Raw genomic sequence first — 27,806 nt, 5'->3', positions numbered from 1 at the left:
CTAATAATACTGTTGCTGAGTCATCCAGAAAAGGTTATATTATGCCTACTATACTCTGCTTCAGCTGGTAGGAAAATGATTCATCATAAAAATAGTCAAAACTAAAAAAAGTGCTTTGAACTTAGCTGAATTTTCCAGAAACTGAAACCTCATTCCTTCTACAATCATGGAAAAAACGAACCATTCCTCTCCGTCTCTGATGCCTTTATTATAGGAAACCACCAAGTCATAAACCTGTACTGCTATCGATTTATTAGTAAAGCCCACGGGCTCAAGGGGTGCTGGCGGAGAAGGCTGCGGCTGAGCACCCGACAGAAACAGTGAGACTGGTAACGGTGATGTGAATACTTACAGGGACTGACATCTCTGTACCTGTTTCGGTTTTTGTTCTTAGGGAGCTTGGCCACTCTACACGGAAAGTCACTGGCTTCATGTCGGATGTCCTACCAAAAAAAAAAAAAAAAAAAAAAAAAAAAGGATAAAGAGTTCTCTTTTGAACTCTCTGGCACCAGGAATCCATCCAGACATTTAAGTATGCACCATGGACTATATTGCAGGCACTGAGAAGACTTGGGACAGAAACACACATCAAACAGAGCGAGGCAGTGTGGGAAATCCAAGGTGATAACTCAGAGGCATGTGCAAGGTCATGAAGGGAAACCAGATGATGAACCACCACATGCCTGCAGTGGAAGGAAGGCATGGGGCTGAAACTGGGAGATGGAAAGGGGTGGGGGGCTCTTCCGGGAATACCCAGCACAGCAAAGGCAGGACAGTGAGTGGGCTGCCAGGAGCAAAGACAGGCAGCTGGAGCACACAGGTGGGCAGGCAAGATCTCGGAGAGCCTTGAACATCACGCCTGGGAGCTCCATCTGTAACCCTGGACAAAGCTACAGTTATTGAGAGCAGATAAAATGCTCTTTTATGCCAAGAATTACTCAGCTGCTTTCCAAGGAGATGGTAGACGAATCCCATTACACCAAACTGTCAGAAAGAGGAAGCACCTGGGAACAGAAGACCCAAACTATGCCTCCTGCTAGACTGATCGCATGCATCTAATTTTGCTCTTCTAAAACCCCATGATAATCCCATTTAAAAATATTTTCTTTCTAATTTTCTAATTATTAAAAGATAAATCCATACAACAATGTAAATATATGTACTGCCACTAAGCTATATATCTAAAAATGATTACAATAGTAAACTTTGGTATTTTTTAAACTACATTTAAAAGAAAAAGACAAACTCACAGGAGAGGGCAGAACAGGAGAAGACAGCAGCAACAGAAATTTTGGAAGCTGGAAATCTTATTAGTAGTTGGCAGGTTTGAGAAGGCTCAATTACAAGCCAACAGTGGGGAAAGCTGAGAACCATCTGATTTCCACCATAGAATTCTACGGAGGCTCAGGAAGTACTGTTTTTGGAGGGAACAGTGGGATTCATTGCAAGGGGCAGGGCTGGAACTATCTGTGAAGAAACAGGTCTCCCCATCGCCCCCCCCCCCCTTCCATGCTGCTGGGTGCTGCTAGGTGACTGCCACCCCACACCACAGAACTCTGGACAATGTAAATCAGGAGGAGAGTGCTTTCTGTGTGATCTGAGCAGACAAGAGGAAAGCCCAGAAACACACATCAGGGTGTGCAAGGAACAGCCTAGCTAGTGCTGTTGAGCTGATGAGCCCCTTCCACCTTCTCAGAGCTTTCAATCTGCCTTGTGAGCCCCAACTCTTCATCACATATGGACAACCACTGATGCTAAGATGTGAGAAGAAAGCCTCTAATTTTTTTTTTTTTGAAAGCCTCTAATTTATAAAAAGATTTACAAGAAAAACAAAATAGGACTAAAGCTCCTTGGAAGAAATAAACTACAGAGAAAAGAAAGTCTTAAAAAATATATCATTAATATACTCAGATAAGAAAAGATACTGTATCCATGAATTAAGAACAAGATGTTAGGTAAAGGTAGAAGAAATCCTCCCAGAAAGTAAAGCACTTCCATCCCCAAAAAGCCACAATAGAAAATTAGGCAAAAAAAAAAAAAAAAAAAAAAGGGAAAGAAAACATTAAAAAAAAAAAAATTAAGAAAATCTTCCAGACCCATCAAATGCTCATCCTAATGATAAAAACAGACCTATACTAAGGCATATTGGTATGTGATTCCAGAATCCTTCAAAGAAAATATTCTGGGGGCACCTGGGTGGCTCAGTTGGTTGAGTGCTAGGCTTCTTGGTTTTGGTTCAGGTCATGATCTCAGGGTCCTGGGACTGAACCCTTCATTGGGCTCCATGCTCAGCAAGGAGTCTGTTAAAGATTTTCTCTTTCTCTCTGCCCCTCCCTACCATGCACTCTTGCTCTCTAAAATAAATAAATCTTTTTAAAAAAGAAAAGAAAGAAAAAAATCCTTTAAGTTCCTAGAAAGAATATAGTTCACATTCAAAGGATAAGGTCATTAAAATGGCCTCAGACTCTGTGAGAACATTGAAAGGTAGACAGCAATGGAGCAATGCTTTTAGAACCTGAAGCAAAATGATCTCCAACCTAGAATTCTATATCCAACCCAATTATCAGCAAGTGAGAAGGGGCAATGAATTAACACTGCAGAGAGGCAAGAACTCAACACTTTACCATACCTAAATTCCCATCCTCAGCAATCCACTGAGCCTGTCTTCTACCCAAGGGAAGAAATAAACCAAGAAAGAGAAAAATATAAGCTATAGTAAGGAAAAAAACATCTGACACAAGACCAAAGGAAACTTCCACTCAAACTGTGGAGGGAGGAGCTCCCAGATGCCCAGATCTAGGAGCAAGCAGGCCAGACTGGAGCAGTATGACTCAAGAGACAGATGTGCCAGTGACATGCCTTTGTCCACCATACCCACTGTGACTGAAAGAAACCACCAGAAGGAAATGAGAAGACCTGAAATCCCAGAAATGGGGAATCCAATCAAGAAAAATAGAGGAAGTTTCAAGGATGAAAGCTGCCTCTGCCAGGCCTACAGACCAAGCAAGCCAGAAAAAAGGAGAAGAGAGGTCTTTAGAACAGACGATGCCTCTAAAACAAAAACTGAAACCGAGAAATCACCTGAAATTGCTCCAATACAGCAGCCATTACCCATATGCAGCTACTGAGAGCACATGAGAGGTGGCCAGTCTGAAAAGAGTGTAGAACTGCCCATCAGATTCTGATTACAGTACTAAAAAAGCAAAGTAAAATATCTCAAACATTTTCAGTAATGTTTCAGTAATGTTTCAGTAATGCTGAAATAATATTTTGAACATATTGGAGTGAATACACTACTATTAATCTCATCTGCTTCTTTTTACCTTTTTTCCTGTGGCCGCTAGGAAAGGTGAAAGTAGGCAGGGTGCACTGTATTCCTACTGGCCAGTGCTGACTGACCTTGTGGAAACCTGTCTGAGAGGCTCTAGGAGGTATGAGATGAGGTAGCAACAGGCAGAAAGAAGCCTTTGCAAATCAAAGTATACAAGGCGATTATTAACTATGGGAAAACTTTAAAAAGGAAACTATGGTAGGACTCCCATCTGTGACTATGTGCACAGGGAAACAATGTAAATGGTGGATATTGTTTTAACCAAAAGGTGTAACAGACTGGGAGAACAGGGAAAATGCAAGCAAAGGAAGGCTGTTCAAGAAAATGAAATCCTCCACCCGTGTAAAGGTTCAAATTAATAATCAGAAAATAAACATTCTCCTTAGAAATATAGAGATCTGTACAAGCAAGAATCAGCAGCTCAAAGAGTTGAAAATGGCTATGGCCAGAGAGGCTGTGGCAAAAGTCTGAGGTGTGGAGAGCACAGCCTCTGGCTTGTATCATCAAACTATCACAGTCCTCTTTCACTTCTCAAACCATGTGCAGATTCGACGTGAATTTTTTAGAATTGCCACATTCTGCTAGTCTAATTACTTAAAAATGGCAAAACAGTAGGGAGGTCTTTTGGACTAACACTAGAGATGAGCTAATAATTTAAAAGCATGTTTACCCAGGGGCACCTGTAGCTCAGTTGGTTAAGCGTCTGCCTTTGGCTCAGGTCATGATTCCAGGGTCCTGGGATTGAGTCCCGCCCCGGGCTCCCAGCTCTGGGGGAGCCTGCTTCTCCCTCTCCCTCTGCCACTCCTCTGCTTGTGCTCTCTCTCTTTCTCTGTTGAATAAATAAATAAAATCCTTAAGAAAAAAGAAAAAAAAAAAAGCCCTTAAGTAAAACAAAAGCATGCTTATAAACTGATCTAAGCAAAAAAAAAAAAAAAAAAAAAAAAAAAAATCCAGCATAACACACTCATCACATCATCTGTGATGAGATTAAGCTTTCAGGGAAATGTTATACAACACAGAAAAATAACTTGAAGGAATAAAATCTAAGTCTTCTATTTGATTGAAAGCACTTAGCAACAAGTACGAATTCTGCCTTGGGAGGTAAAACAGTCTGGTCAATCCAGCTGGTGTGACTGAATAGAGACCGAAGAAATCATTGATATGGTTAAACCACTGAACCAACAAATATTCACTCTGGGGAAATAAGGTCCAAAGTATCAGTAACTGTGGGCAATTGACTTTATTCAGCCAAAGGATTATATTAATATGTACTTTATTTGTTGTGCTCCTGGCCCCCGCCAAAAAGAGAAAGGGAAAGAAAATAAAATTTGGAGATGTCTGTTAGTAAAGATAATGAGGAAAAAGTGGTATTCACAAAATACTTTTTAAAAATTGATTTTTAAACTAAGCTAAACTCAGTAAAATGCACAGGCTCTAAAGTGCAATAAGCTTTTCTAACCAACTTTAACCTACAAGTAATAAACTATACATTTAAATGTTTCTCTACATTACAGTAGCAGGGGGAAATATAGGCATGCTCTGAATACAAGTATTTTTATTTCATTTAGTAAAATAAAGTGCCAGGTTTACAGTCTTGAACTGGAGGAGTGATACAGTACCTTTAAAGTTAAAGGAAACTAACATACTAACAGTAGTTTGGAAGTAAAATGTACTAGATCAAAAACCTTTACAGAATTACAGCAAAACAAAACAAAATCTCTACATGATGAGACTGTAACAAAGGTAAGCTAACTTTCCAAAAGCTGTAGAAAAAGCAGATTACTGACTAATGAGCAAGTTTAAGGAGACTTCTATCACCAGCATAAAATATCCCTAGATCATTTATTTTATTTTATTTTATTTTATTTTTAATTCATGAAAGACCGAGAGAAAGAGAGAGAGAGGCAGAGACACAGGCAGAGGGAGAAGCAGGCTCCATGCAGGGAGCCTGACGTGGGACTCGATCCCGGGGTCTCCAGGATCACACCCTGGGCTGAAGGCGGTGCTAAACCCCTGAGCCACCCAGGCTGCCCCCCTAGATCATTTATTATGCCAATCAAGATGAAATAATCTAACAGGTGTGTAGAATTTCCATGCAGAGAAAGTAAAACAAATAATAATAAATAAAATAAAATAGCCTTAAAGGTAATGATGAGAAGATGAATGCAGGGTAAATCTGGGAGCCAAGACAAAAAGGAAATGATGAACTTGCCATGATACAAGTTCCCAAAAGCATCCCTTAAAGAGACACCAACATGCCCAGATCAAAGTGTACCTCAGCATTTTGTGGATAGAATCTCATTAAATGAAAAATTATACTGGTAAGAAATGAAATATACCAAGGTGCAATAGATTTTTTTTTTTTTTACCTACCTGGTCCTTCTCTTAGCCAGTTCTTTACTGGCTTTTTAAGAGCCTACTTCCTATTTTTGTGTGTGTGTAGATTTCAGAAATGTGACAGAATAAAAGCACGTGGACTAGATGTCTTAGTGCTAAAGTGATAATGTGCTACTGAAAGGGGCTCAGTTTGATCAAAGCTTACAAGTAAATGACTGAAATTATAGTGTATCATATTATATGGCACTGGCCACTCAAATGAGCTGAATTATCTCTAGAGCGAACTATTGTTATGAGAGAAAAAATTACAGTTTTCTAAAATTATGACTTAACTGGGCTGGAAAGTTGTGCTACCAATGCTTGATAAATCATAAATAAAACATCTGAACTGGTAATTTTGAAAGAGGCAAGGAAGCAAATAGGACTTAAATAACATTACAGGTAATAACACTACCTAAATAATTTCTAAAGCTGGTTCTTGATTCCCATCCTGCCCCACCTTTTTTTTTTTTTAAGGATTTCATTTATTTATTTGAGAAAGAGAGAAACTGAGTGAGAGAGTGCAAGGATGCATACACTCTTGAGCTAGGCTAGGGGCAGAGGGAGAGGGAGAGAAAGAGACTCACTACTGAGCGCAGGGCCCACGGGGCTTCATCTCAAGACCCTGAGACCTGGACCTCAGCCAAAATGAAGAGTAGAATGCTTAACCACCCCTATCCTGCTCCACTCATTTAAAAAGGTAACAGTTAACTCTTCCCAGTGAATACAAAGGGGTATCATACTTAGAAAAAGCTCCGGTACCAGAATGAATTAGGGCCCAGAGTGAATTCATTTCTGTACACATTCAGGAAAACTCATTATCCATTATTCAAATACCTTCCAAATCCAAGTAGGCAAAGTAAAACTTGGGTCTGGGGTTCCCAGTAAAAACTGGGTGGGAAAAAAACTTATTTTTTATTTGAGATTTCTATTTTTTTGTTTGTTTGTTTTAAACACGCACAGGCATAAAAGCCAGTCCAGCCATGCAGAAATATTTTGTTTATAGTAAGCACATCGTTAAGTATAGCAATTTTGGTTTTCACACCCTTTCTCTTCAGTTCCACAATGAGGTGAATGTCCCTTATTGACTCCGTGGTAAAATGCATTAGTCACTTTTTAACTGTTGGACACGTGCCAAGGTAGACAGCATGGCAGCCGTCAGCAGCTGGGAGTCTAACAGAAGTGCCTGGGTCCTCGCCTCTCCACCTCTCCTAGCACAGGCCCAGGCACAGGCCCAGAGGACACAGCCAGACTCTGGTGATGAATTAATGGATGGTCCCAAAGGCTCCCCAAAGTCAGGGTCCTTACCTCTATATACCAAACACTCCATTTCGTGAGAAGAGGGTCTCATGAGGGTCTCAAAGAGGGTCTCATGACAAGATAGTTACCAAAATAGTTACTAATACATGGATTCAAAGCAGAAGGGTTATTTTCTAATGGTTCCAACAGTGGTTTGTTTTAAAAAGTCTAAAGGGAGAAAAAACTCCAAGGGTACTCTGCATTTGCCAGGATTGAGGTGAACTACAAAGTCCCTTTGCACCTTCAACATCTATACTCTTTCCAACCCTGTTCTACAAATGGTGACCTAATTTGATTATTCAAGCTGTTACCTAGTACTTTATGGAGGTCCTGGCTCTCAGAAATGGACACAGCAAGCTAGACTGAAGGGAAGTGCTGAAGTACAGTAAAGGCAGTAATTTAAAATGCAGTAAGTGAGCATAGAAGGGTGTACATTTCCTGGAACTCTCAGGGCAGTTGCCAGCTGAACGGGGATGGATATACACACACACACACACACACACACACACACACATACATGCAGGGGAGGGGGGTGCTAGCCTAAAATTCTAAAGACCAGATCTTCAAAGTAACATGTAGACCAAATTTTGTTAATCATAAATCTCCTTATAAAGGTGAACACAAAATTTCTGTATAACAAAGTATTGTATGTCTGTATATACTCTAAGTATAAGAAATATACTCTAAGAAATATAAAATATAAAAATCATCCAAGTCAGAGGTTTAAAAGCCTTTAAAAGCTGAAAGCAATACTGTGTCCTTTATATACAGAAATAAGTAGAATATAACTTACTATAAAAACTGTAGGAAAATATTTTTTTATACACATACCTTTATATAATCAACTAGCAAGAAATAATATATTCATGTTATTTTAAAATGATCTACAATGTTGTGATAATAAAAGAGCTTAAAATTTAATCAAATTAAGCCTGTTTCGGTTTAAGTTTTAAAATGACTGTGTATTGAATAAAAAGAGAGGCTGAAAAAAATCCGAAGCACCTAAGAATCTTCTATGGTGACTGAAAGACAGGGAAAAGAGGGAAAACCGACCAGCATTTAAAAGGCAGCAGGCTATACAATCATCGTCTCTGCCAGAATCTGAGAAAGTGTTGGATCTTCTTGTATACTGGTCTGCGGTGAGGTTAAGATAAAGGAATTACAAATCACTAACAGAACAAGTATGTCCATGTGGGAAATGACATGGAAAAAAGCATAATCAAATTGCTTTACATATTCCCCACGCGTGGGAGGAGGAGGGATTGGGGTGGGGATATGGATGCCCTTCATGAAATTGGCAAAGGGAACATCTGGTGGAGACGGGTGGAACCGATTCCACGCTTTGATGTACACTCTCTGCTTGGAACACAAGAACAATGGCCAATTAAATGTAGAGAAAAGCACAAAGGCATAGCTAGGCTCAAAACCAGAATGAGAATGAATGCAAAGGAAACAAAAGCCCTCCCACTCAAAATGGCCTGTAAACACAGTATCAAAAACAGAGCAGATGACTAGTTCTGAAAAAGATAGCCAACTAGGGAAAAAATCCATTACACGTGAAATGTATTATATACCCTGTCAGGCACTTTCAAGATAAATATATTCAAGATCAGGGATAAATGAAGGCAACATTTTAAAAAAAGATGGTGTGAATAAGAACAGTGAGAAATGAAACCAGAATAAGTAGATAGGAAAGAACAAGTGAGAAATCTTAGAAATGAAATTTAAAAACAAAAAACATAAAACCTCAACAGGATAAATGCTAGATTGAACACCGTCAAGGGAGGAGTAAACTGAAAGTTAGACTGGATGAATAGAGCATGAGGAATAGGACACAGAGAAGAGAGGCCACAACACATACTCAAATAAGTCAGTACCCAGACACATCAAGGTAAGGGTTAAGCTGCAAAATATTAAGGATAAAGAATCTCCAAAGGGCAGCCCGGGTGGCTCAGCGGTTCAGTGCCACCTTCAGCACAGGGCATGATCCTGGAGACTCAGGATCGAGTCCCACATCGGGCTCCCTGCATGGAGCCTGCTTCTCCCTCTGCCTGTGTCTCTGCCTCTCTCTCTCTCACTCTGTGTCTCTCATGAATAAATAAATAAAATCTTAAAAAAAATAAAAAAGATTCTCCAAAACAAATTACAGTACCTTTTGGAAGCTTAACAGAGCTTTAACATTACCAATTTTTAAGAACTCTATGGTTACACAGCCATTTAAAGTAAAAAAACTCTTTACAATATAGAAAGGGCCCACTGTCATTGATGATGACCCTAAATCATTTATAAGAACAAAGCCACTTTATGTATTTATAGTTAACAGCTTTTTTTGATTCCCTAAGGTCTTGTGGAGTTTCAGAAGTGAAAATTATGTTCCAGCTGCAGTAATAGGACTCAGTTAGAAATGGAGGATCTTATCTTTAAGAAAACTTTGTGATTAGTGAAAGCATATTGATATGGTCTTCTACTACTGAAAAACCTTGATGCAGACAAAATTACCTTGGAAACAGCATTCTTCGTTCATTATAGTAAGCTACTGCAACCTTTAATTATTTGTATACAAAGTAGAACAATTAACAAAGAGGTATAAAAACTGCTTTTTCAAGTGTCACTGATATTAAACCTTATTTTTAGAGTCCTTAGTAGTATATGTTTTTTTTTTTTTTTAATCACTTATGTTTTCTGTTAAATGTCAAGACTTTCACCTTGGGCAGAAATCAATAGGCAGAAAATGAATCAGACTTACAGTAATTGATGTCAATAAAACACACTGGAACCAGTATCTTTTTAAATGCTGAGAACCACAAAGCCATTCCTGTAAGAGAACAGTCTCAAAAACGGAATCTACTTTCACTTCTGTTTTGTTGACCTTCTGCTTTCCATAAGGACTGGCTAAGTACTTCAGGCCCTGGGGTTCTGGCACTTTGCTGGAGGACAGTGCAGTTGACTAAGGACACAAGTAGCTGGCAGACATGAAAGTGGAAGGCTTATACCTTCCTTTACAGAGAACCAGACTGCCAACCACCAGCTTCCTCCCTCCACGGTTAATTTCCCTAAGCTCAGCAGTCACAGGGAGGGCCCTTAAGAACCCACATGATATTCCCACACAATGTTCCCTCTGAAATAACTGAGAACCATGCTTATAAAATTGATATGATACTTCTGGAAATAATTTAGGAGTGTGAATGGGAGGAAAACACGATGTCCAAATGAAAGTAGCTTTGGTTAAGAATTTCTTAAATATTGCGAGGCAGTACAAGATTCCGATGCCTTAACCAAGGCTTTTTTGTATTATTATCATCAAACAAGTATGTTTTCTAAATACTTTCTAGATGTAATTTGCTTTTCTATGCATACACCACTTAGGGGATCAGAGACGAAGAAGAAAGACATTACCAATGCCTCAAAGCATTATAATGTGATTAATTTTTCAGTGAGGCCACAAGAATAAAGTGATAATCTGGGGAAGAGAAGAAGCAGGTGACCAAGCTATTCCATATGGCTTTCCAAAGAACTCTGTATATGGATTAAAGAAGCAAAGCTTAAATTCAATATATGAGTCCCTTCAACTCATCTAAGTATCTACTGAGCACTGACTGACCCTATGGCATGCACTAGGGATATGAAGATGAGCAACAAAGACAAAAGTCCTGCCTCCACAGACCTTGCATTCCACTTGGAAAGACAGACCAGATGCTAAATTCTGAGCTAGATGCTGTCACGTGTAACTCTCACAAACACATCCACGACTATTCATCAGGGTTACACAGCATTAACAATAAAACAGACAGATGAAGGCACGCAAGCAAGTGGACATTCTACCTCCACCCCTACCCCACCGTTAGGGTCTTAATCACTCTTGGAAAGGCAGAGTGAGTGGTTCAAAAGCCCCAACTTCTATGGGCACCTGCACCTTTCTTTTTGCTTCTTCCTGTGGATTAAATTTAGGATTCCAGCACCAACACCAAAACTGCCTAAGAATAGTACCAGGTTGTATACATAAAACCACATGCATCAGACATAACAGGCAGTTTAAGGATAATCTGGCCTAAACACATTTTTCTTTTTTAGACCCTAATCCATGAGTGAGATGCAACTTTACAGACATACACCTAGTTTAGGATGTTGCCACATGATCAGCAAAGGTCCTAAAAACTTTATAGAGTTTCAGCAGCAAAATCTCCTCAGGCCAATCTGGTGAGAGAGGGCTTCTTGACAAAACCTAAAATCGTCTGTTTAGCGTACACTTACTATTGCCACGCCAAGACAAGCTAGTCTTATCATGAAGTTACAAGACACAAAACCCATGTGAGTTCATAGCCTATGGCTTGGTTTCTCCATAAATTCATGGGATACTCAAGGTTACTCAGGGTTGCTAGAGAAAGCAAGCCAGCATTTGCTGAATGCAGCAAGTGAAAGTAACATCATGGGAATGACTTTACAGCCACTCTAATTTAGTTATTTTAAAGTAATTCATTACATCATCATTGAAAAATTATTAACTGGTGGCATGTGTCACATGCACCTGCTCATAAGACATCTGGACAAGGAGCCACACTAGCACAAGATACCACTGCTACAGGCCACAGGAACCCTTGAAGAGTTTTGGAAAAAGGCTCTCTGTTTTGTAAATTCTATGAATTTTGATAAATGTATAATGACATGTATCCGCCATTACAATATTAAAGAGAATATTCTCACTGCCCTAAAATCCCTTGTGCTCTACCTATTCATCCCTGTCTCTCTCCTCACAAATCCCTGGCAACCACTAATCTTGTCAGTGTCTCCGTAGTTTTGCCTTTTCCAGAAATGTCAAAGTTAGAATGATACTATGTATAGCCTTTGTCCATTTTTTCTATAAGGTTGACTTTTTTGTAATAATATGCAGTGTTCCTTACATACTCTGGGCACAAGTCTCTTGGTGGTCATATATACAGCAAATATCTTCCTCTGTATCATTTAGCTTTTGCTGTATATAAAATCATCCCAAAACACAATGCTAACAACAACTGCTTATTTGCTCATGATTCTTGAGGTTGGCCATTTGAGCTGAGATGGCTTGTCTCTGTTCCATGTGTGGTTGACTGGGCTTGAATATGCACTTATGGTCAGCTGGTGGCCCAATGGCCTCACTCACACACATACCTGATGCGTGGCTGGCTGCTGACAAGGGTGATGGTAGTCATTTTAAGCCACATGTCCTTCATCAACCAACAGGTTAGCCTGGGTTTGTAAACAGGGTAGTGATTGTAGAATTCTCAAAACTAGCAAGAAAGGGCACGGCTCAGTATGCAAGCAAGTACTTTTTCAGGCCACTGCTTGTGTTATGATCACCAATATTCCATAGGCCAAAGCAAATCACATAGCCGAACACAAATTCAAAACTGGTTCTCTACCTCTTTAGGAGAATCACACTCAGAGGGTCAGGAGAAATCTAGGGCTACTTCTGCAAACAACCTAATGGTATCTTTTGATGAACATAAGTTCTTAATGTCAATGTAGCTCAATTTATCAATTTTTTCTTTTTTATGGTTTGCTTTCTGGGGTTGTCTTGTTTAACAAATATTTGCTCATCTCAAATTCATAAATACATTCTCCTACCCTGCTTTTTTAAAAATTAACTAAAGAAAAATGTTTTCCACACATTTTAACTTATAGCCTGATTATGTTTCAGAATACTGGAATAGAACATACAGACAACAAGGTCACAGGTCTATCCCTTCCCACAGATTTTCGTGTGCGCAGGAAGTGCAGCTTTCATAAGGAAGCCTAACTTGGCGCAGAGTGTCCACTGGATGATGTACACACAGTGATCTCTTCTTATCCTTTGCCTACCAATCTTTGAGAATATTAGTATCTTTCTTATTCATATAACCTCTTTCTCTTTACATATTTTAATACCACCGATTCTGTCTCTGCTGGAAACCACTTATCCAATTTCTTTGTTAGTACGTTTTAAAACTTTTATGTATGGGAAATTAAATTTAAGTGTGGGAGGATGATCATAAACCGTCAATATATAAACAATGGGGTGGCTACTGCTAGTTGGCAAGGTAATCAGTGGTTTTTTATTTTCTATTGCTTTCCAATATTTCCTACAAGGAACATGCATTGCCTGTGTAATCAAAAGTTTAAAAGTAGTTTTAAATTTGTATGCATTCCAAACTATTGACCTTTTCCTGTGCAATTTCCTCTACTGCTCCTAGCAGTAGAAAGTCTTTCTTCCTCAATATGGTAATACCACTTTTTAAAAAAGCATTTAATTTTAATCTATCTGGAGTTTGTTTTCCAGTTACAATTTTCAGCTATGCTCATCATTAGCCTTTAAGCCTCACACTGTGCTTCTGGTTCCATCAGTTTACCAGGTCAGTCCCATCCCACTCAGTGCCATCTTTGTGCTTGTATATTACAGGAGTTCAAACTGTCTGTTACAGAGAGCTCTTCCTCCCTCCAGGTTGAAATAGTAACAAAATAAAGCTGCATCTGATCATTCTGATGTCAGAATGAACAAATCACTATTTTCCAAAGATAGATGAACCATTATAATCAGGGAGAGTTGTTTTTTAAAGATGATGCAGCCTACTCATTTTTTGCAACTATTTGGCAAATTAAAAATCAACAGGAACATAAGAGATTAAAATATAGGGAATTTTTAAAGCCTACAATAGTAGTTCTGTAGTTAAAATGAATACTGTTACTTTATTCTTATGTAAGGAGAGAATGGGCAGGATGGCTCTGATACTAAAATCTCCTCCCATATTTATCTAGTATGTATTACTATGTAGAAACTTGTATTGAAATATAAGAATTAAAAACACTAATTTCTATTCACCATGTTCATAGCAGTTCCGTTAAAAAAAAAAAAAAAAAAAGGCAAAGCACTGTTCACCGTGTCAGCTGACTTCCAACTTTGAACAAAGCAAGTTTCACTTCATTAAGTATATTTAATTAAAAAACAACTTTTAGATAATATCCAGGTAGCAGTTTCTCAACAAATTAAATTAGTACATCCTCCCACCTTGTCAACATATTTTAGTAGGAGGAGATTTTCTTACAGGCTCTATTCCTTCCTCCTCTCAACTCCTGCCTTGGGTTTTTGGTCTTCTGCTTTCTTTGAGCTGAATACATGAAGAGCACATTCTCTACACAATGTAAAGAGGCAGTAAACCTTGGCTAATAACATAGGATCAATTTTTAGAAGCTTTTTAAGGCTGATGGATGCTGAATCCTTCCTCAAGAGGGTATGCTCAATATCTCAATGCCACAACTAAAACTATATAGGAACCAAAATCCATATACATATACTGTTAGATACAAGCTCGGGTCACTACTGCTACATAAATAACTGAAGCTACTGGAGAGTAAGACCCTTTAAAGATATTGTAATTAGCTATTCTTCCTCCCAAGGCTCACTAAATGACTAGCAGGAAAACGAATCCTAAGAACCAAATAAAACATTTTGCAAAAATCAGGATAAAGAACTTTAGGAAGCACTAAATCTAGGGCCATTTTCATGTAACAGTGATATATAAACTGAAAAAAAAAATCACTAGTCGAAAGTCTGGTTTCCCTACTGTGCTGAAAAGCAATCTTCACAAGATTACTCACAGTGAACAGTATAAAATTTCCCTAAGATATATTCATTAGAGAACAGGATGGTTAAAAAGCCAGAATTGTAATATTCCTTAAAGGTAACTGGTTTTGCCTCCCAAACATATTCCTTAAAGCAAATTCTTACACAAGATGCAAAGGCGAGTTTTGACAATGACCTTCAGAATCAAAACCACAATGTATCATTGTACTTGCAGCCAATTTTCGCCCTTGCATTTCAAGTTGTGCCAAGTGTTGATGAGGCAGGTAGTTAGGTCATGGTCCCCGTTCTCAATGAGTTCCCACTTAGTGGGGGAAGACCACCTGTGGCCACAAACAAATACTGTAGGAAGTACTGATCAGAAGGAAAATCTATTCCACAGGAAAAGGGGAATGGCACCAAAGTTAGCTAGTAAAAATGGGAATAGTAAATTCAGGAGTAACTAACTGCAGAGCAGCCATGTCTGGTACAGACCAAAGAGACCTTCCTGATCCTGCTGACCAGTCACTTCTCCTACCAGACCATGACCAGCGTCAATGGCAAGAAACAAATCAGACACAGTATGTCCAAGCTGTCTTGCTCAGGCCATCCTGGCACTGAAAGCCTGGTACGGAGGCCTGGGTGCAGAAGAGATGGCATTCTTCCTCACGGCCACCTCAGAAACCTGCTGCTTGGCCCATTGGCTAAGCCCCAATCAGCACATTGAGGTCAGAAAGGAGAGTGGGCCCGCACCCCCTACAGTGGCCTATGCCCCATTTCGGTGAACCCAGACCCCTCGGGATGCCCAGCATACACAGAACATTTCCTAAACTTCCTACCTCCAATCAATAGGGCTGGACAGGGTTTCTGGAAAAGAGGACAGAGGACTGTCTCCTGCTCAAAGGTCTAGCTTGTTCAGCAGTGCGACCCAATTCCTGCAGTGGGCCCTCAGTAAGGATTTACAAAGGGGTGTGCTAAGAAACAGGTCAGAAAGCAAGGGAGAGCTAGGAATCTGGAATTAAGAAAAGAGCTACAGCATGAGGAAGACAGTGGATACAAAATAAGGACTGCAATAAGAAAGTACTGACAACTGAACTTTGAGAATTCTGTTCTTTGACCTCAACATGAGGCTCACGGGTGATTTTCCAGTAATGAGTAATTTCCTGCCTAGGATACCCAGGGAATGGCTGGGTGTGAGAGAAACATTTCTTGGAAGGATATGCCTCTCCCCCAACCCCCACCCCTTCCCCTGTAGGCAGAGCCATTTTCTGATGTGATACATTCCTGGAGAAGGCAACATTCCATCCCAATGTACATCCTCCCTACAAATCTGGGATGGAGCAGGCCAATGGCTGGAATATCAGGAAGGATTTTATACAGAGCTGCCAAGGGAGGCGGAGGAACGACTCAAGTTTAGTACAAAGCCCTCCCACGTTACAACATATTCGGACTCTGCAAACAATATTCAGGCAGGAACAGCAAGCGCTATCTTGCTAACTCCTTGTGCCCAGCAGAGCTTGCTACGATGACCAGGTCCTGAGAAGCTATACTGATTGTACTTCCAGGTTGATGGGCACCTCAGCCCAAACCCTGGATGGTATCATCTCCTTTCCTTGCTATTTCAACCTTCTCTCCAAGTCCAAAGTAGAGGTGCTTCAAGGCTTCTCTGATGCTGGAGCATTCAAATTTTTTTTTCTTCTTTAAAAAAAGTATTTGTTGTGATGCTAGGATTTACTTCAAAACAAAACAGAGGCAGGAGAGGCTCATAGGGTGGGGGTGTGGGGAGTTCAGATGAAAGAAGATGGACCTTGAGTTTGTAATTTTTGAAACTAGGTGATGGATATATAAGGGTCATTATACTAATCTAATTCTGTATGTTTGAAAGTTTTCTTGAAGGAGAGTCTTGAAAGCTCAGTTTTTCAAAGTAAGGGGAGGAGATATCATGAGATGCATGTTTCTGAGTGATTACCCTGGTTTTAGGATTGGGATTGTGGTGGCAGCAATGGCAGTTTTTCCCTTCCCCCTGAGTTCCTGCTCTTAAGTAAACAGAGTGACAAGGATAGATGACTAACTCAGACAACAACTAAAACAAAACCAGGAACAAGACACCTGGGTGGCTCAGTTCAGTGGTTGAGCATCTGCTTTTGACTCAGGGTGATCCCGGGGTCTGGGATCGAGTCCCACATTGGGTTCCTTGCAGGAAGCCTGCTTCTCCCTCTGCCTATGTCTCTGCCTGTCTCTCTCTCTGTGTCTCTCATTAATAAGTAAATAAAATCTTTTAAAAAAACACACACACAAAAAGAAAACGAAACCAGGAACAAGGCATCCTTATGACCCGGAAAGTATAAGGACATGGGGGCAAGCCACTCACTGAGACCCACATGGCATCAGCATTTGTGGGAGAGGAAGGTAAATCAATACCACAGGTGATTCTGACAACAAAAATCTGTAGAACCCCCAGATCACCAGCAGGTGCTCATGCGAAGTGTGGTAGCCAGTCTGTGTTAGCAACCAAACTGGGAACAGATTCTGCAGGCTCCAGTTCACACGCCGTGCCAGGCTCTCTCTCTACCTAAGCTAGTAGGGTGTTCCAGGCCCTATAGACTCTCAAAACTGAGCACGGAAAGGCCCTTCTAGGACAATGCCTTGCACTGAGGAGAAACTTCTAGGAGTAGAACAAATTGAGCAAATAGGGGCTAAGGAAAGAGCAAGCTGCGATGAACTAAGTCTGATGGGAGCAACAGGGAAAGCAGATCTTACAAAGTACAAGGTCATTTTAAAATAACTTCACAAAGACATCTAAAGAGGGAGCTGGAGAGCCCTAAGCTAGAATATCTATCTGACCCACCCCTTCCTTCCTAAAACTATGAGAAAACTCTTCACTTAAAAATGATGCGGGGGATCCCTGGGTGGCTCAGTGGTTCAGCGCCTGCCTTTGATCCTGGAGTCCCGGGATTGAGTTCCATATCGGGCTCCCGGCAGGGGCCTACTTCTCCCTCTGCCTGTATCTCTGCCTCTCTGTCTGTCATGAATAAATAAATAAAATCTTAAAAAAAAAAAAAAAAATGGGGATCCCTGGGTGGCGCAGCGGTTTGGCGCCTGCCTTTGGCCCAGGGCGCGATCCTGGAGACCCGGGATCGAATCCCACGTCAGGCTCCCGGTGCATGGAGCCTGCTTCTCCCTATGCCTGTGTCTCTGCCTCTCTCTCACTGTGTGCCTATCATAAATAAATAAAAAAAAATTAAAAAAAAAATGATGTGAAGACAAGGAGCACTTGAGTTCCACACAGCATTATCATACAAAAGACAGTAAGGGACACAGCAGTATCTCTACGGAAAATAAAAGCCAGCTAAAATGATGCCCCAAACAGATGAAAACTAACCCAGCCAGCAAACAGAAATTAAGAAAGTGGCAGAACCTATGGAAGAACAATACAGACATGAATAAGAAATCAAGAATCAAAGTGATTGAAAAAAGAATGATGTGCAAAGAAAAGTAAAAGAAATCAGGAAAGAATGAAAAATACATTTTCAGAAATGAAGACAAAACAAGGAGGGCCATGAGTGCAAATAAACATGTTTAATGCCTTAGAAAAATTAGGGGGAGTTAAAATTTTTTTTAAAATACAAATACATTCCTTGTACTATTATAATTTTTCTGGAAAATTTTTTGAAATTAATTTAGATTTTTTTTTTCAATTGAAAGACTTATTTATTTGGGAGAAAGAGAGACAGTGCAAGCAGGAGAGGCAGAGGGAGAGGGAGAGAGGATCTTAAGCAGACTCCGTGCTGAGTTCTGGGCCTGATCTCAGGACCCTGAGACCATGCCCTGAGCCAAAACCAAGAGTCAGACGCTTAACCAACTGTGCCTCCAGGTGCCCCATACTTTAAAAAATTAAGTTATATTTAATAAGATATATATATATATCTTTTTAGTAATCTCTACCCCATCATGGGACTTGAACTCATGACCCTGAGATCAAGAGTTGCATGCTCTACTGACTGAGCCAGCCAAGTGCCCAGTAATTTTTTTTAAATAAAAGAAAGACTTTAAAATTTTTGAGAGAAAGTGAAAGAAAGAGGTGACAGGCAAAGAAGATCTAACACAGACATAACAGGCAGAGTCCCTGAAAAAGGAAACCAAAGCAATGTAACAAAAGAAATACTGAAAACTCTAATTAAAGACTTTACTATGGTCAAAAAAGTTTAACCTTTTTTTTACTATACACTGAAAGACTACACTGATTTTTGGAGGCGAGTGACTGATAATGGCCACCACGGTATAGTTTAATAAATGATCAGACTGAAATAAAAGGTTAAAAAATCCTTTGAGAATCTAGCAAAAAGACTCAGTACTCAGTGACTTTTAAGGGAAAGATAATTAGGTTGTCAAACATCCACAGCAATGCTTTGCACCAAAAGATAATGGAATAACATATTTAAATTACTTAAGGAAAAAAAATGTGCTCCAAAGATTTTTACATTCTGGCAAAGTAGCCTTTAAATATAAAGACCATAGACATACTGTAAAGAACATGCACCATCAATTCACAGATCATAGTTCCACATCTGGTGGAGAATGAACATCAGGCAACCACAATGATGAGGGAACTTGGGGAAGAATGGATAGTTAGTTGGCATTAGTATTTGCTAGCAGATTTAAGCCATAAGGATTGTGGTAAGGGAGACAATGCACTGTATAATAATGTAGAGTACAACTATTGAAAGGGAGTATGGGAGGCAGAACAGGAAGAGTTATCTTGTTGATAAAAAAAAGGTTTTTTTAAAGATTTTATTTATTTATTCGCAAGAGACACAAGAGAGAGGCAGAGACATAGGCAGAGGAAGAAGCAGGCTCTCTGTGGGGATTCTGATGCAGGACTCAATCCCAAGACCTGAGGGATCACGACCTGGGGCAAAGGCAGACACTTAACCAACCACTGAGCCACCCAGGCGTCCCTACTCCATTTTGTTTAAAACTAGGTTTTCTAAGTATATCAATCACATTAGCAAATATACTAAATATGCCTCTACCAGTATTTGAGCAATAATTTAATTTTCTTATCTTACTACTTTACCTAGAACCTCCAAAATAATGTTCAACGAAAGCTAGATAAGTTAAAAATAACTTGAGCAGGACGCCTGGATGGCTCAGCAGTTGAGTGTCTGCCTTTGGCCCAGGGCATGATCCTGAGGTACCAGGATTGGGTCCTGCATCAGGCTCCCTGCATGGAGCCTGCTTCCCCTTCTGCCTGTGTCTCTGCTTCTCTCTCCGAGTCTCTCATGAATAAATACAGTATTTAAAAAACAAACAAACAAAACTTCAGCATTTTATCAGTTAGGTTTGAGATCTAGGTTCTTCTGTGTAAGCAGCTTCTTTCTAATGTTATTACATGTTAATTGTTAGGAGCCGCTAAATAAGGCCGGCTAGAACTCCACAGCTAAGTTTTTACCACCCAGATGCTGTTCTGGACAGAAAGAGCTCCCTGCCTTCTAGCACAGCCCAAACTCTAACCTCACTTTTTCTTCAGGGCTTTTCCATTTCCCTGGATAAAGTCCCTCGGTAATCATCTCCTGCTTTTACGTTTTCTCCAGTTGACTAACTGCTTGACTTGCTTTCGAGCTACTCCAGGCAGTTAACTGAACAAGCAGTATCGACCATCCTAGCTGCTTTCCTGCTCTCTTCGTGATTTCTGAACTCCACCATTCTAAAACAACTTTCTTTTCACACATCTACTGTTTCTTTCCTTTTATATCCCAACATGGAAAAGTTCTCATTTAAAAAATCCAAGAAACACTGAAAACGAGATCACATATGAAAATCCTATGACCACTGAAAATCAACTCCCACATGTGTAACAACCACGATGGTGCTTATCTTCAATTTGGTTATTTGTCCCACAGAGCTGTAGTCATGGATAGCCAGATGGTCTGTTACCACCTGAGAATATTCACTGAAGAGTAAGTGCAAAGATCTCAAAGCCTCCTTTGTTACTGGCATTTTCTCTGTATGTTTACTCTTCTACTTACTCTGCTTTTTTAAAATTATGGGCAATGTGGCATTTATATCATTGTCAGGCCTTTTTCAGCACTGTTGATACTTAAGTCCATTCTGAATCGCACTGAGTGGTTCTCTCTTGGTTAGAAACAATCCAGAGTATCTTTTAGCAGTCAGGTCAAAAACTATAAACTAGCTAAACAGTCGATAAATAACCAGTAGAGGGCAGCCCCAGTGGCGCAGTGGTTTAGCGCCGCCTGCGGCCCAGGGCATGATCCTGGAGACTGGGGATCGAGTCCCACATCGGGCTCCCTGCATGGAGCCTGCTTCTCCCTCTGCCTATGTCTCTGCCTCTCTGTGTGTGTGTGTGTGTCTCTATGAATAAATAAATAAATCTTAAAAAAAAAAAAAAAACAGTAGACTGGTATTGTACATTCAGACTGACAATTCTGCTTTCAATCTATTTCTTACAGGTAGATAAATGCTTTCTTAAACAGGTTTAGAGAAAATATACAGGGGCATGATGGGGATATATATGATTAGGGGAAGGGATGCTTCTTAAGGGCAGAATAAAAAAACCCTATAATTGAAGCATCAAAAATAACATTACTAATACAAGAGTCTTTGAAAAGCGAACAATACAAATGAACACAAGTAAAACTGAGGAAATCTGAATAAGATGGGCAAACTGTACAATGTCACCATCCTGGTTGTGATATTGTACTAGTTTTGCACAATGTTACCATGAGGGGCACTAGACAAAGTGTACAATGGATTACTGTATTATCTCTTGCAGCTGCATATGAATCTACAATTATTTCTATAAAAATGTCAATGAAAAACATAATTGACAGGAGTACATGGCTGACTCAGTTGGCAGAACACATGACTCTTGACCTCAGGGTTGTAAATTTGAGCCCTACATTGGATGTAAAGATCACTTAAAAATGAAATCTCCGAAGGGTGCATGGGTGGATAAGTTAGTTTAAGCATCTGCCTTCAGCTCAGGTCATGATCTCGGGGGTCCTGGGATCCAGCCCCACATCGGGTTCCCTGCTCAGCATGGACTCTGCTTCCTCCTCTTCCTCTGTCCTCCCTCCCACTCATGCATGCACTCTCTCTCAACTAAATAATCTTAAAAAAATAAAATAAAACCTTTAAAAATTATTGGCAGAATATAGACAAAATGTTTTTGTTTTTTAAAGATTCTATTTATCTACTTATTTGACAGAGATAGAGAGAACATGAGCAGGGGAAGCAGCAGAGGCAGAGGGAGAACCAGGCTCCCCGCCAAGCAGGGAACCCAACACGGTGCTAGATCCCAGGACCCTGAGATCATGACCTGAGCCTGAGACAGACACTTAACCGAATGAGCCACCCAGGCACCCCAGACAAAATGTTTACAGTACTTGTATTGTATACTAATAGGGATAAAGCAAATTATTCTTTGTTTTCACTTTACAATGAAATAAAATATAAATTAGAAGTATAAGAATTCTTAACAAGGTTGAAAGGATATAATCAAAACTTTGGACATTTAAAAAATATTTTATAAAATCTCAAGGAATAGGAGGAGAGTAAATACAGGACTGGTCAACAAATCATAGGATTCTACTATCAAACAAATTCTTAATTTTTAAAATCTGTTTAATCAAAGGGGAAGTACTACTTTCTAGCAATAAATAAACTTCCAGGAGTCATTGTTTCAAGAGGTGACATTCTCTAGAGACCAATGACCTAACCACGCATGCCTTCCCTGCGTTCCTGAAAACTGCTAAGCCAATTTTAACCGAAGGCTTGCCAACTCTCTTTCAGGCTTTGCATACGCCTTCAGTGACCCCTTCAAACCAGCTTAAAGCCCAATCTTCAACACTCTCCTGGCACCTCTTATGCTTCTCTCACAGCACTTCCTCCATAAGATTAATCATTTGTGCACTGGTTTCACACTGCCTCCCTCCTATGACCATGAAAAAGACTGCAGGTCTATGTTCTGGGTCACTTCTGTCCTTGTCAGTCCCTAGCACACCGGCGTCCAATAAAGTTGAGATGAAGTATATGCCAGCACGATTTATATGAAGTTATGGATTGCCGTCATAATGGTTTATAGGGAAAATTAGAGGACTCTTCTGTTCAAGAATAATTGTTAGGTAGATTACTTCTTAAGTGCTGAGTCCTTCATATGGTTCATTTAATTCCACAAGCATTTCTGAAGGATTGACAGAATCCAATCCGATACGGCAACTAAGTTCTATAGTTATAGCGAGAAGCAAACTGCACGCAATGAAGATTAGCCCTGGGAAAAATACCTTCAACTGCCAGCAGAGAAACCTCCGTTATTTAGAAGCCTAGATCTTAACCTCTTGTTTCTCTTTCAACTGTAGCCTCCGTTTCCCTACAGAGGACACCACAGTGTGGACAGGATAATGTGGTTATTTAAAGGAATGCCTCTTTTTGTTTACTGGGGGGAGGACGACACTATGCCCAGTTTAACTCGGGAAGGTTCAGTGTGTGCTCGATGCAAGTCCACACGGCAATGCTGGTCCAGACACTATAGTGCTTCAGGTACTGAGGACACAAAGATGTGAAAGACACGATCCATATTCTCAGAGGGTTCATGTGCCAGCTAAGAAGAAAATAAACACACATAAGGAGTAAAAATATTACTTCATATAAAATGCTCTAAGTATTAAAAAGGCATAGCATGCTGCAAAAAACACAGTTTGGCATGTCAGAAGCTGACGGATATTCTTTCTAGTGGCTTTCCATAACCAAATCCTGATTTCCCCATAGGCAAAGGATTCCTCCAATGGACCAGGGCCAAGAGAGGGAAGCAGCTGAAGGCAACTGTAAAAGGCCAGAGACCAGGAGGGCCTGGACGCCAGCAAGGGAAGAGATCAGGAGGAAAGGGAAGCAGTTCAGACATACAACCGAGGATGAAGGCAGAGGACCTGAACATCAGCTGGATGTAAGGTAAATCAGAGAGTTGAAGGTTAGGTTTTGAGTTAGTGCAACTATGGACAGACATGTAAATCTAAGTATCCACTGATTTTATAATTACCCAATGGATTTCTCGAAGCAGAAAAAATAATGTTTACTGGTTTAAAAAAAAAAATCAAGCTTACAAGATAAAACAGTGGTCTATGTCACAAAACACATTCTCAAAAAAGCATGCAAAAGTCTACAGAAACCTATTTAATACAAAAAGAGTGTAGTAGAAAATATATAAAATCTTTTAGATTATCCTACTGCTGATCCCATTTTAAAAGAATATAGCATACTTGCACAGGTTAAAAAAAGACTTAAGAGCTTAAGTGATTTTCTGGAAAAAATAATTATACATTTTCAGAAGAAATGTTAGTAAATTAGAGAAAAATCTCAACTCTCATTTGGGTAAGATTTGCTAAAAAGCAAGACCCACTGTTTGTGACAGCTTCTATGACCAGACACACCCCCACGCCCCTTCTGTGCCCATGATTATTAAGGGGAAAAAAATACCAGAAACTTCCATCATACTATGCCAGAATGCACTTGTGGAGCAATCTGTAGCTCTGGGGAGCTGCCACGTTCCTCCTTCAGCTCCACCTGACCCATCTTCCTGATTACAATGATGCCAGACTGAACCCTTCAGAAGCAGTATGTCAAACCTGCCCAAAAGGGAAACAGCAGCCATCAAGTCAGGGACAAAAAGCTGGATATGAATAAGCAGGGAACCTCCAGCTCTCCAATCTCCATGAGCCAGTTTAGAAGTGTGAGCTGCTAAAGTGGACCACTCAGGCCTGCTCTCTCCATCAGCTAACAGCCCAATGTCCTGGCATTTTAGTAGTGTTTGGTGGAGGATAAAAATGAGGTTCAGGATGAAGTACCAATGTGTTCATGGAGAGGGATGTAATATCTGCAGGAGAGGACAGCCCTGGAGCAAACACTTTTCTACCACACCACCAGGGCCAAGCCCTGCTGTGCCATCTAGTCCTCTTCCAGGTCCCGTTTGCTAGACTGCCTTATGCTCTGCCAGTCCTTACCCAAAAAGACAGACTGTCTTTGTACCATATGAAACAGGAGTCAAGCCATAAGAGATCACAGTCAAGACCTACCCCAAGGTTTATCCTGTCTCCTGGCAGAAGACATCTTGGACTCTGAAAAACTGCAGCAGACAGTTTTAGAAGGTGTAAATAGGAAGTGCACTATATAATGTCATGTACTGTCATGGAAAGATCTTCTCTGAAAACGAATAAAAAATCAGAAAGACAACCAAGGGAGGCGATGTTAAATAAAAGTTATTTTCTGCAATGGTATCTACAGTAGAGGAGGAGACTGAAATACATTTGGTTTATAAAGTTTAGTCATCTGGGATTCTATAATTTCTCACAGCAAAAATAACATGTGATAACTCTGCTGCAACATTTAATTTAGAAAACCTCAAAAAGACTATATATATTTTTCAAAAGCAAGAGATGGGTAGGGTACTCAGTTATAGACCAGAGACAAAGACCCTACTCAGAAGCAAAAAAAAAAAAAAAAAAAAAAAAAAAAGGCAACCAAGGAAAAAACAGGCCAATGCCTGGGGACCTCAGAAGAACACAAAAAGGCATAAGAAAAAGATAGCCAGGCCCAAAAGAGTCCGTAGGAGCTATCATTGCTCTTCAGCCTCAGAAACTCTGGCCTAACCATGTACCTCTCCGGCTCTCATCTACCCCCTGTATCCCTGAATCTGGCCTGCCTCCAAAATCCATGGGAGTCTATACTTACATGGAAACCAAGAGAAAAATCACTTTGACTGCCAGTGTTGCATGGACAAGGGGATATATTAATACATACCCATACCCACTCTCCCCACATACACATACCTATTACCCCCTAGACAGAATCCAGAATGGTTATTTGCAAAATCACTACATGTGTAATATTAATCATTATCACATACACCAATTTTATGGGGGAAATTACTTATTATTTTAATAGGAATATTTCAGGTGTACTGCAGATTAAAAAGTTTCCATGGGTGAGCTTGAACTTAACCACTATCATAACACTGATCCTATAGAAAAATATGTTCTAAGTCCCAGACAACCAACTTTCAAACGTTTGAAGCAGACACATTTGTGTATTAGGGACTGTCTGTACTTTCATGCTTGGTTACCATTTTGACTCTATGCCAGCCAGAAACATCCATCTGAACATAGTTACTGTGAACTGACCCAAATAAGATTTAAAGGGATGCTTTGGATAGTAATAAATTTTGAGGTACTCCATGGCACAGAGGACTGGCCATGGCTTTTACTCAGGCCGGTTGATTTAAAAAGGGCTATATTAAAAAAACAAAAAGCAAAACTCACGAACACGAAATTTTGCCACCAACTGACCCTGTCTATTCTACAGACATCCTGTAGTTAAGCTGTTTATTAACATCTCTCCCAACGTACTTAAGCCTGTGCTTGCTTCAAGCATCCATCCTCCTCAACTGGCACTGGCAGCTCACCGATGCACCCTAAATGCAGAGGCAGCGATCAACGACAGATGGATCAGACAGCAGAAGAGGCAGAGTTTATTGCTAGTCTGCAGTCCCGTCAAACGTCACGAGGTACACAGGAGAGAACCCACAGAGTTTGGTTACCATGTCTATAGCCAACACCACATGCCCTGTATCCTTATAGGGAAGCAACCTCAAGATCCAACATGTTGGTAATTGCTAGTGGTGGTTGCGGTAGCCATGGTGGGGGGGGGGGGGGTTTGGGGAGCGGTGAGGAGGGGACAAGGGGGACAACTAGACAAAAAGAGTATGATTGTGGGTGGGGACTCAGTAACCCACAGACTGCAACACAGGGACTGAATAAATATGCTTGAACCCAACACACTGGAACACAAATGCTTATTGCTTCCCACACAATCTTCAACACATTTTATAAGACTTCTGCCCGCAGCCCTGTCTTTAAAGCTATTTCCTACTCTGTTCTTAACTCTTCTACCTCTGGCCTTCAACCTCATTTACAGGCATTTTTATGTTTAAAAAAAATCTTGGTAAATGGGGGTACCTGGCTAGCTCAGTCAGTAGAGTAGGTGACTCTTGATATCAGGGTTGTGAGTTCAAGCCCCATACTGGGTGTAAAGATTACTTAAAAAAAAAAACAACCAAACAATCAATTTGGTAAATAACACTGAGGATTCAGATCTGTTGCTCTAATTGATATAAGCAGAATGAAGGCAGGCCAAGTGCTATAATCCAACAAGAAATCTCTACTCCATTTAGACTTAATTACTCTGACAAAAGGAAATCCTGGGGCTCCAGGGAGGTAACACATCTGGAGGAAAGGCCGCTGGACCAGGAAGAACAGGATTCCTTTCGGGTCAGAGGTCCACTCTGCGACCACTGAATCACATTGTGTCTCAGTTCACTTTTAAAACAATCCTCATCCCAAGTCGTTTACTATAATGTCTGTGTTTTAAAATAGGTGCTCTGCAAAAAGTGCTCTGCAAATGATAAAATTAAGTGTTTCTATTCTAAATTTGGTTACATTCACATAAAAATTCCAGTTTAAAAGACAAACCTAAGGGGAAAAAAATCAAGTAAGAAGCCAAACCAACCATAAGTATCCCTTCAGCAGACTAGATGTGTCAGTCTGCTCCAAGCTATAAAGCTGAGCTTGCCCAGGCAAGAAAGAAGGCTTTCACATTTATTTTTATTCTTCTCCTCCTCTTCTCCATTCAAATAATACTGCTTGTTTCATAAGACCCAGAAGATGAGGGAAAGGTTAAAATCCACAAATAATAGAATAATCTTCAGGGCTGAACCAAGGATAATATGTTAAGAAACAAGTTAAAAACAAAAACAGTGATTTCGTCTCAGATGCAAATGCTTCACCTGCCCAGACTTTTTTTTGCTATGAACTCTCTGGCAAGATCCAAATCTCAGGAAATTCCAAACAAATGAAACTCTAAAGGCAATTTACATAGGAAAAAGGATCTAACTTTAGAGACCCAAGCACACAGCCCCCATTCTTGCCTAGTTCTTTACTTTTACAGAGTTGCACCAAACCAACCACAAAATCATAGGCTAACAAGAGCTTTGCTTCCTGCAAGTTGACAACTCTCTGGCTTTTAATAAATGCCTCTATTTCCTGTCAGCATTGGTCAGTCCCGGCTACCAAACCCATGAAGTTTGAGCAAGAGAGACTTTCATACCACGGCCGTCTCTCATACTTGGCCAGCATGCTGGAACACAACAGCTAATTAGCCACA

General features: G+C 40.2%; 1 protein-coding gene across 3 annotated transcripts in view; it reads right to left on the bottom strand.

The window, feature by feature from the left end:
- Positions 1–27,806, bottom strand: part of PTPN1 (protein tyrosine phosphatase non-receptor type 1) — a 67,036-nt gene that overhangs the window by 21,707 nt on the left and 17,523 nt on the right. Inside the window, exon 2 of one of the 3 annotated variants that reach the window (XM_038572592.1) lies at positions 353–443. The exons of 1 other annotated variant lie outside the window; for it this stretch is intronic. In XM_038572592.1, the coding sequence (XP_038428520.1) occupies positions 353–443 (91 nt within the window). The remainder of the gene's footprint in view (positions 1–352; positions 444–27,806) is intronic. One more of the 3 variants, XM_038572593.1, reaches the window with a different exon arrangement.

Source organism: Canis lupus, chromosome 24 (genome assembly GCF_011100685.1).
Source record: "Canis lupus familiaris isolate Mischka breed German Shepherd chromosome 24, alternate assembly UU_Cfam_GSD_1.0, whole genome shotgun sequence".
NCBI classification, from domain to species: domain Eukaryota; kingdom Metazoa; phylum Chordata; class Mammalia; order Carnivora; family Canidae; genus Canis; species Canis lupus.
This window is presented reverse-complemented; position numbering and strand designations above follow the sequence as displayed.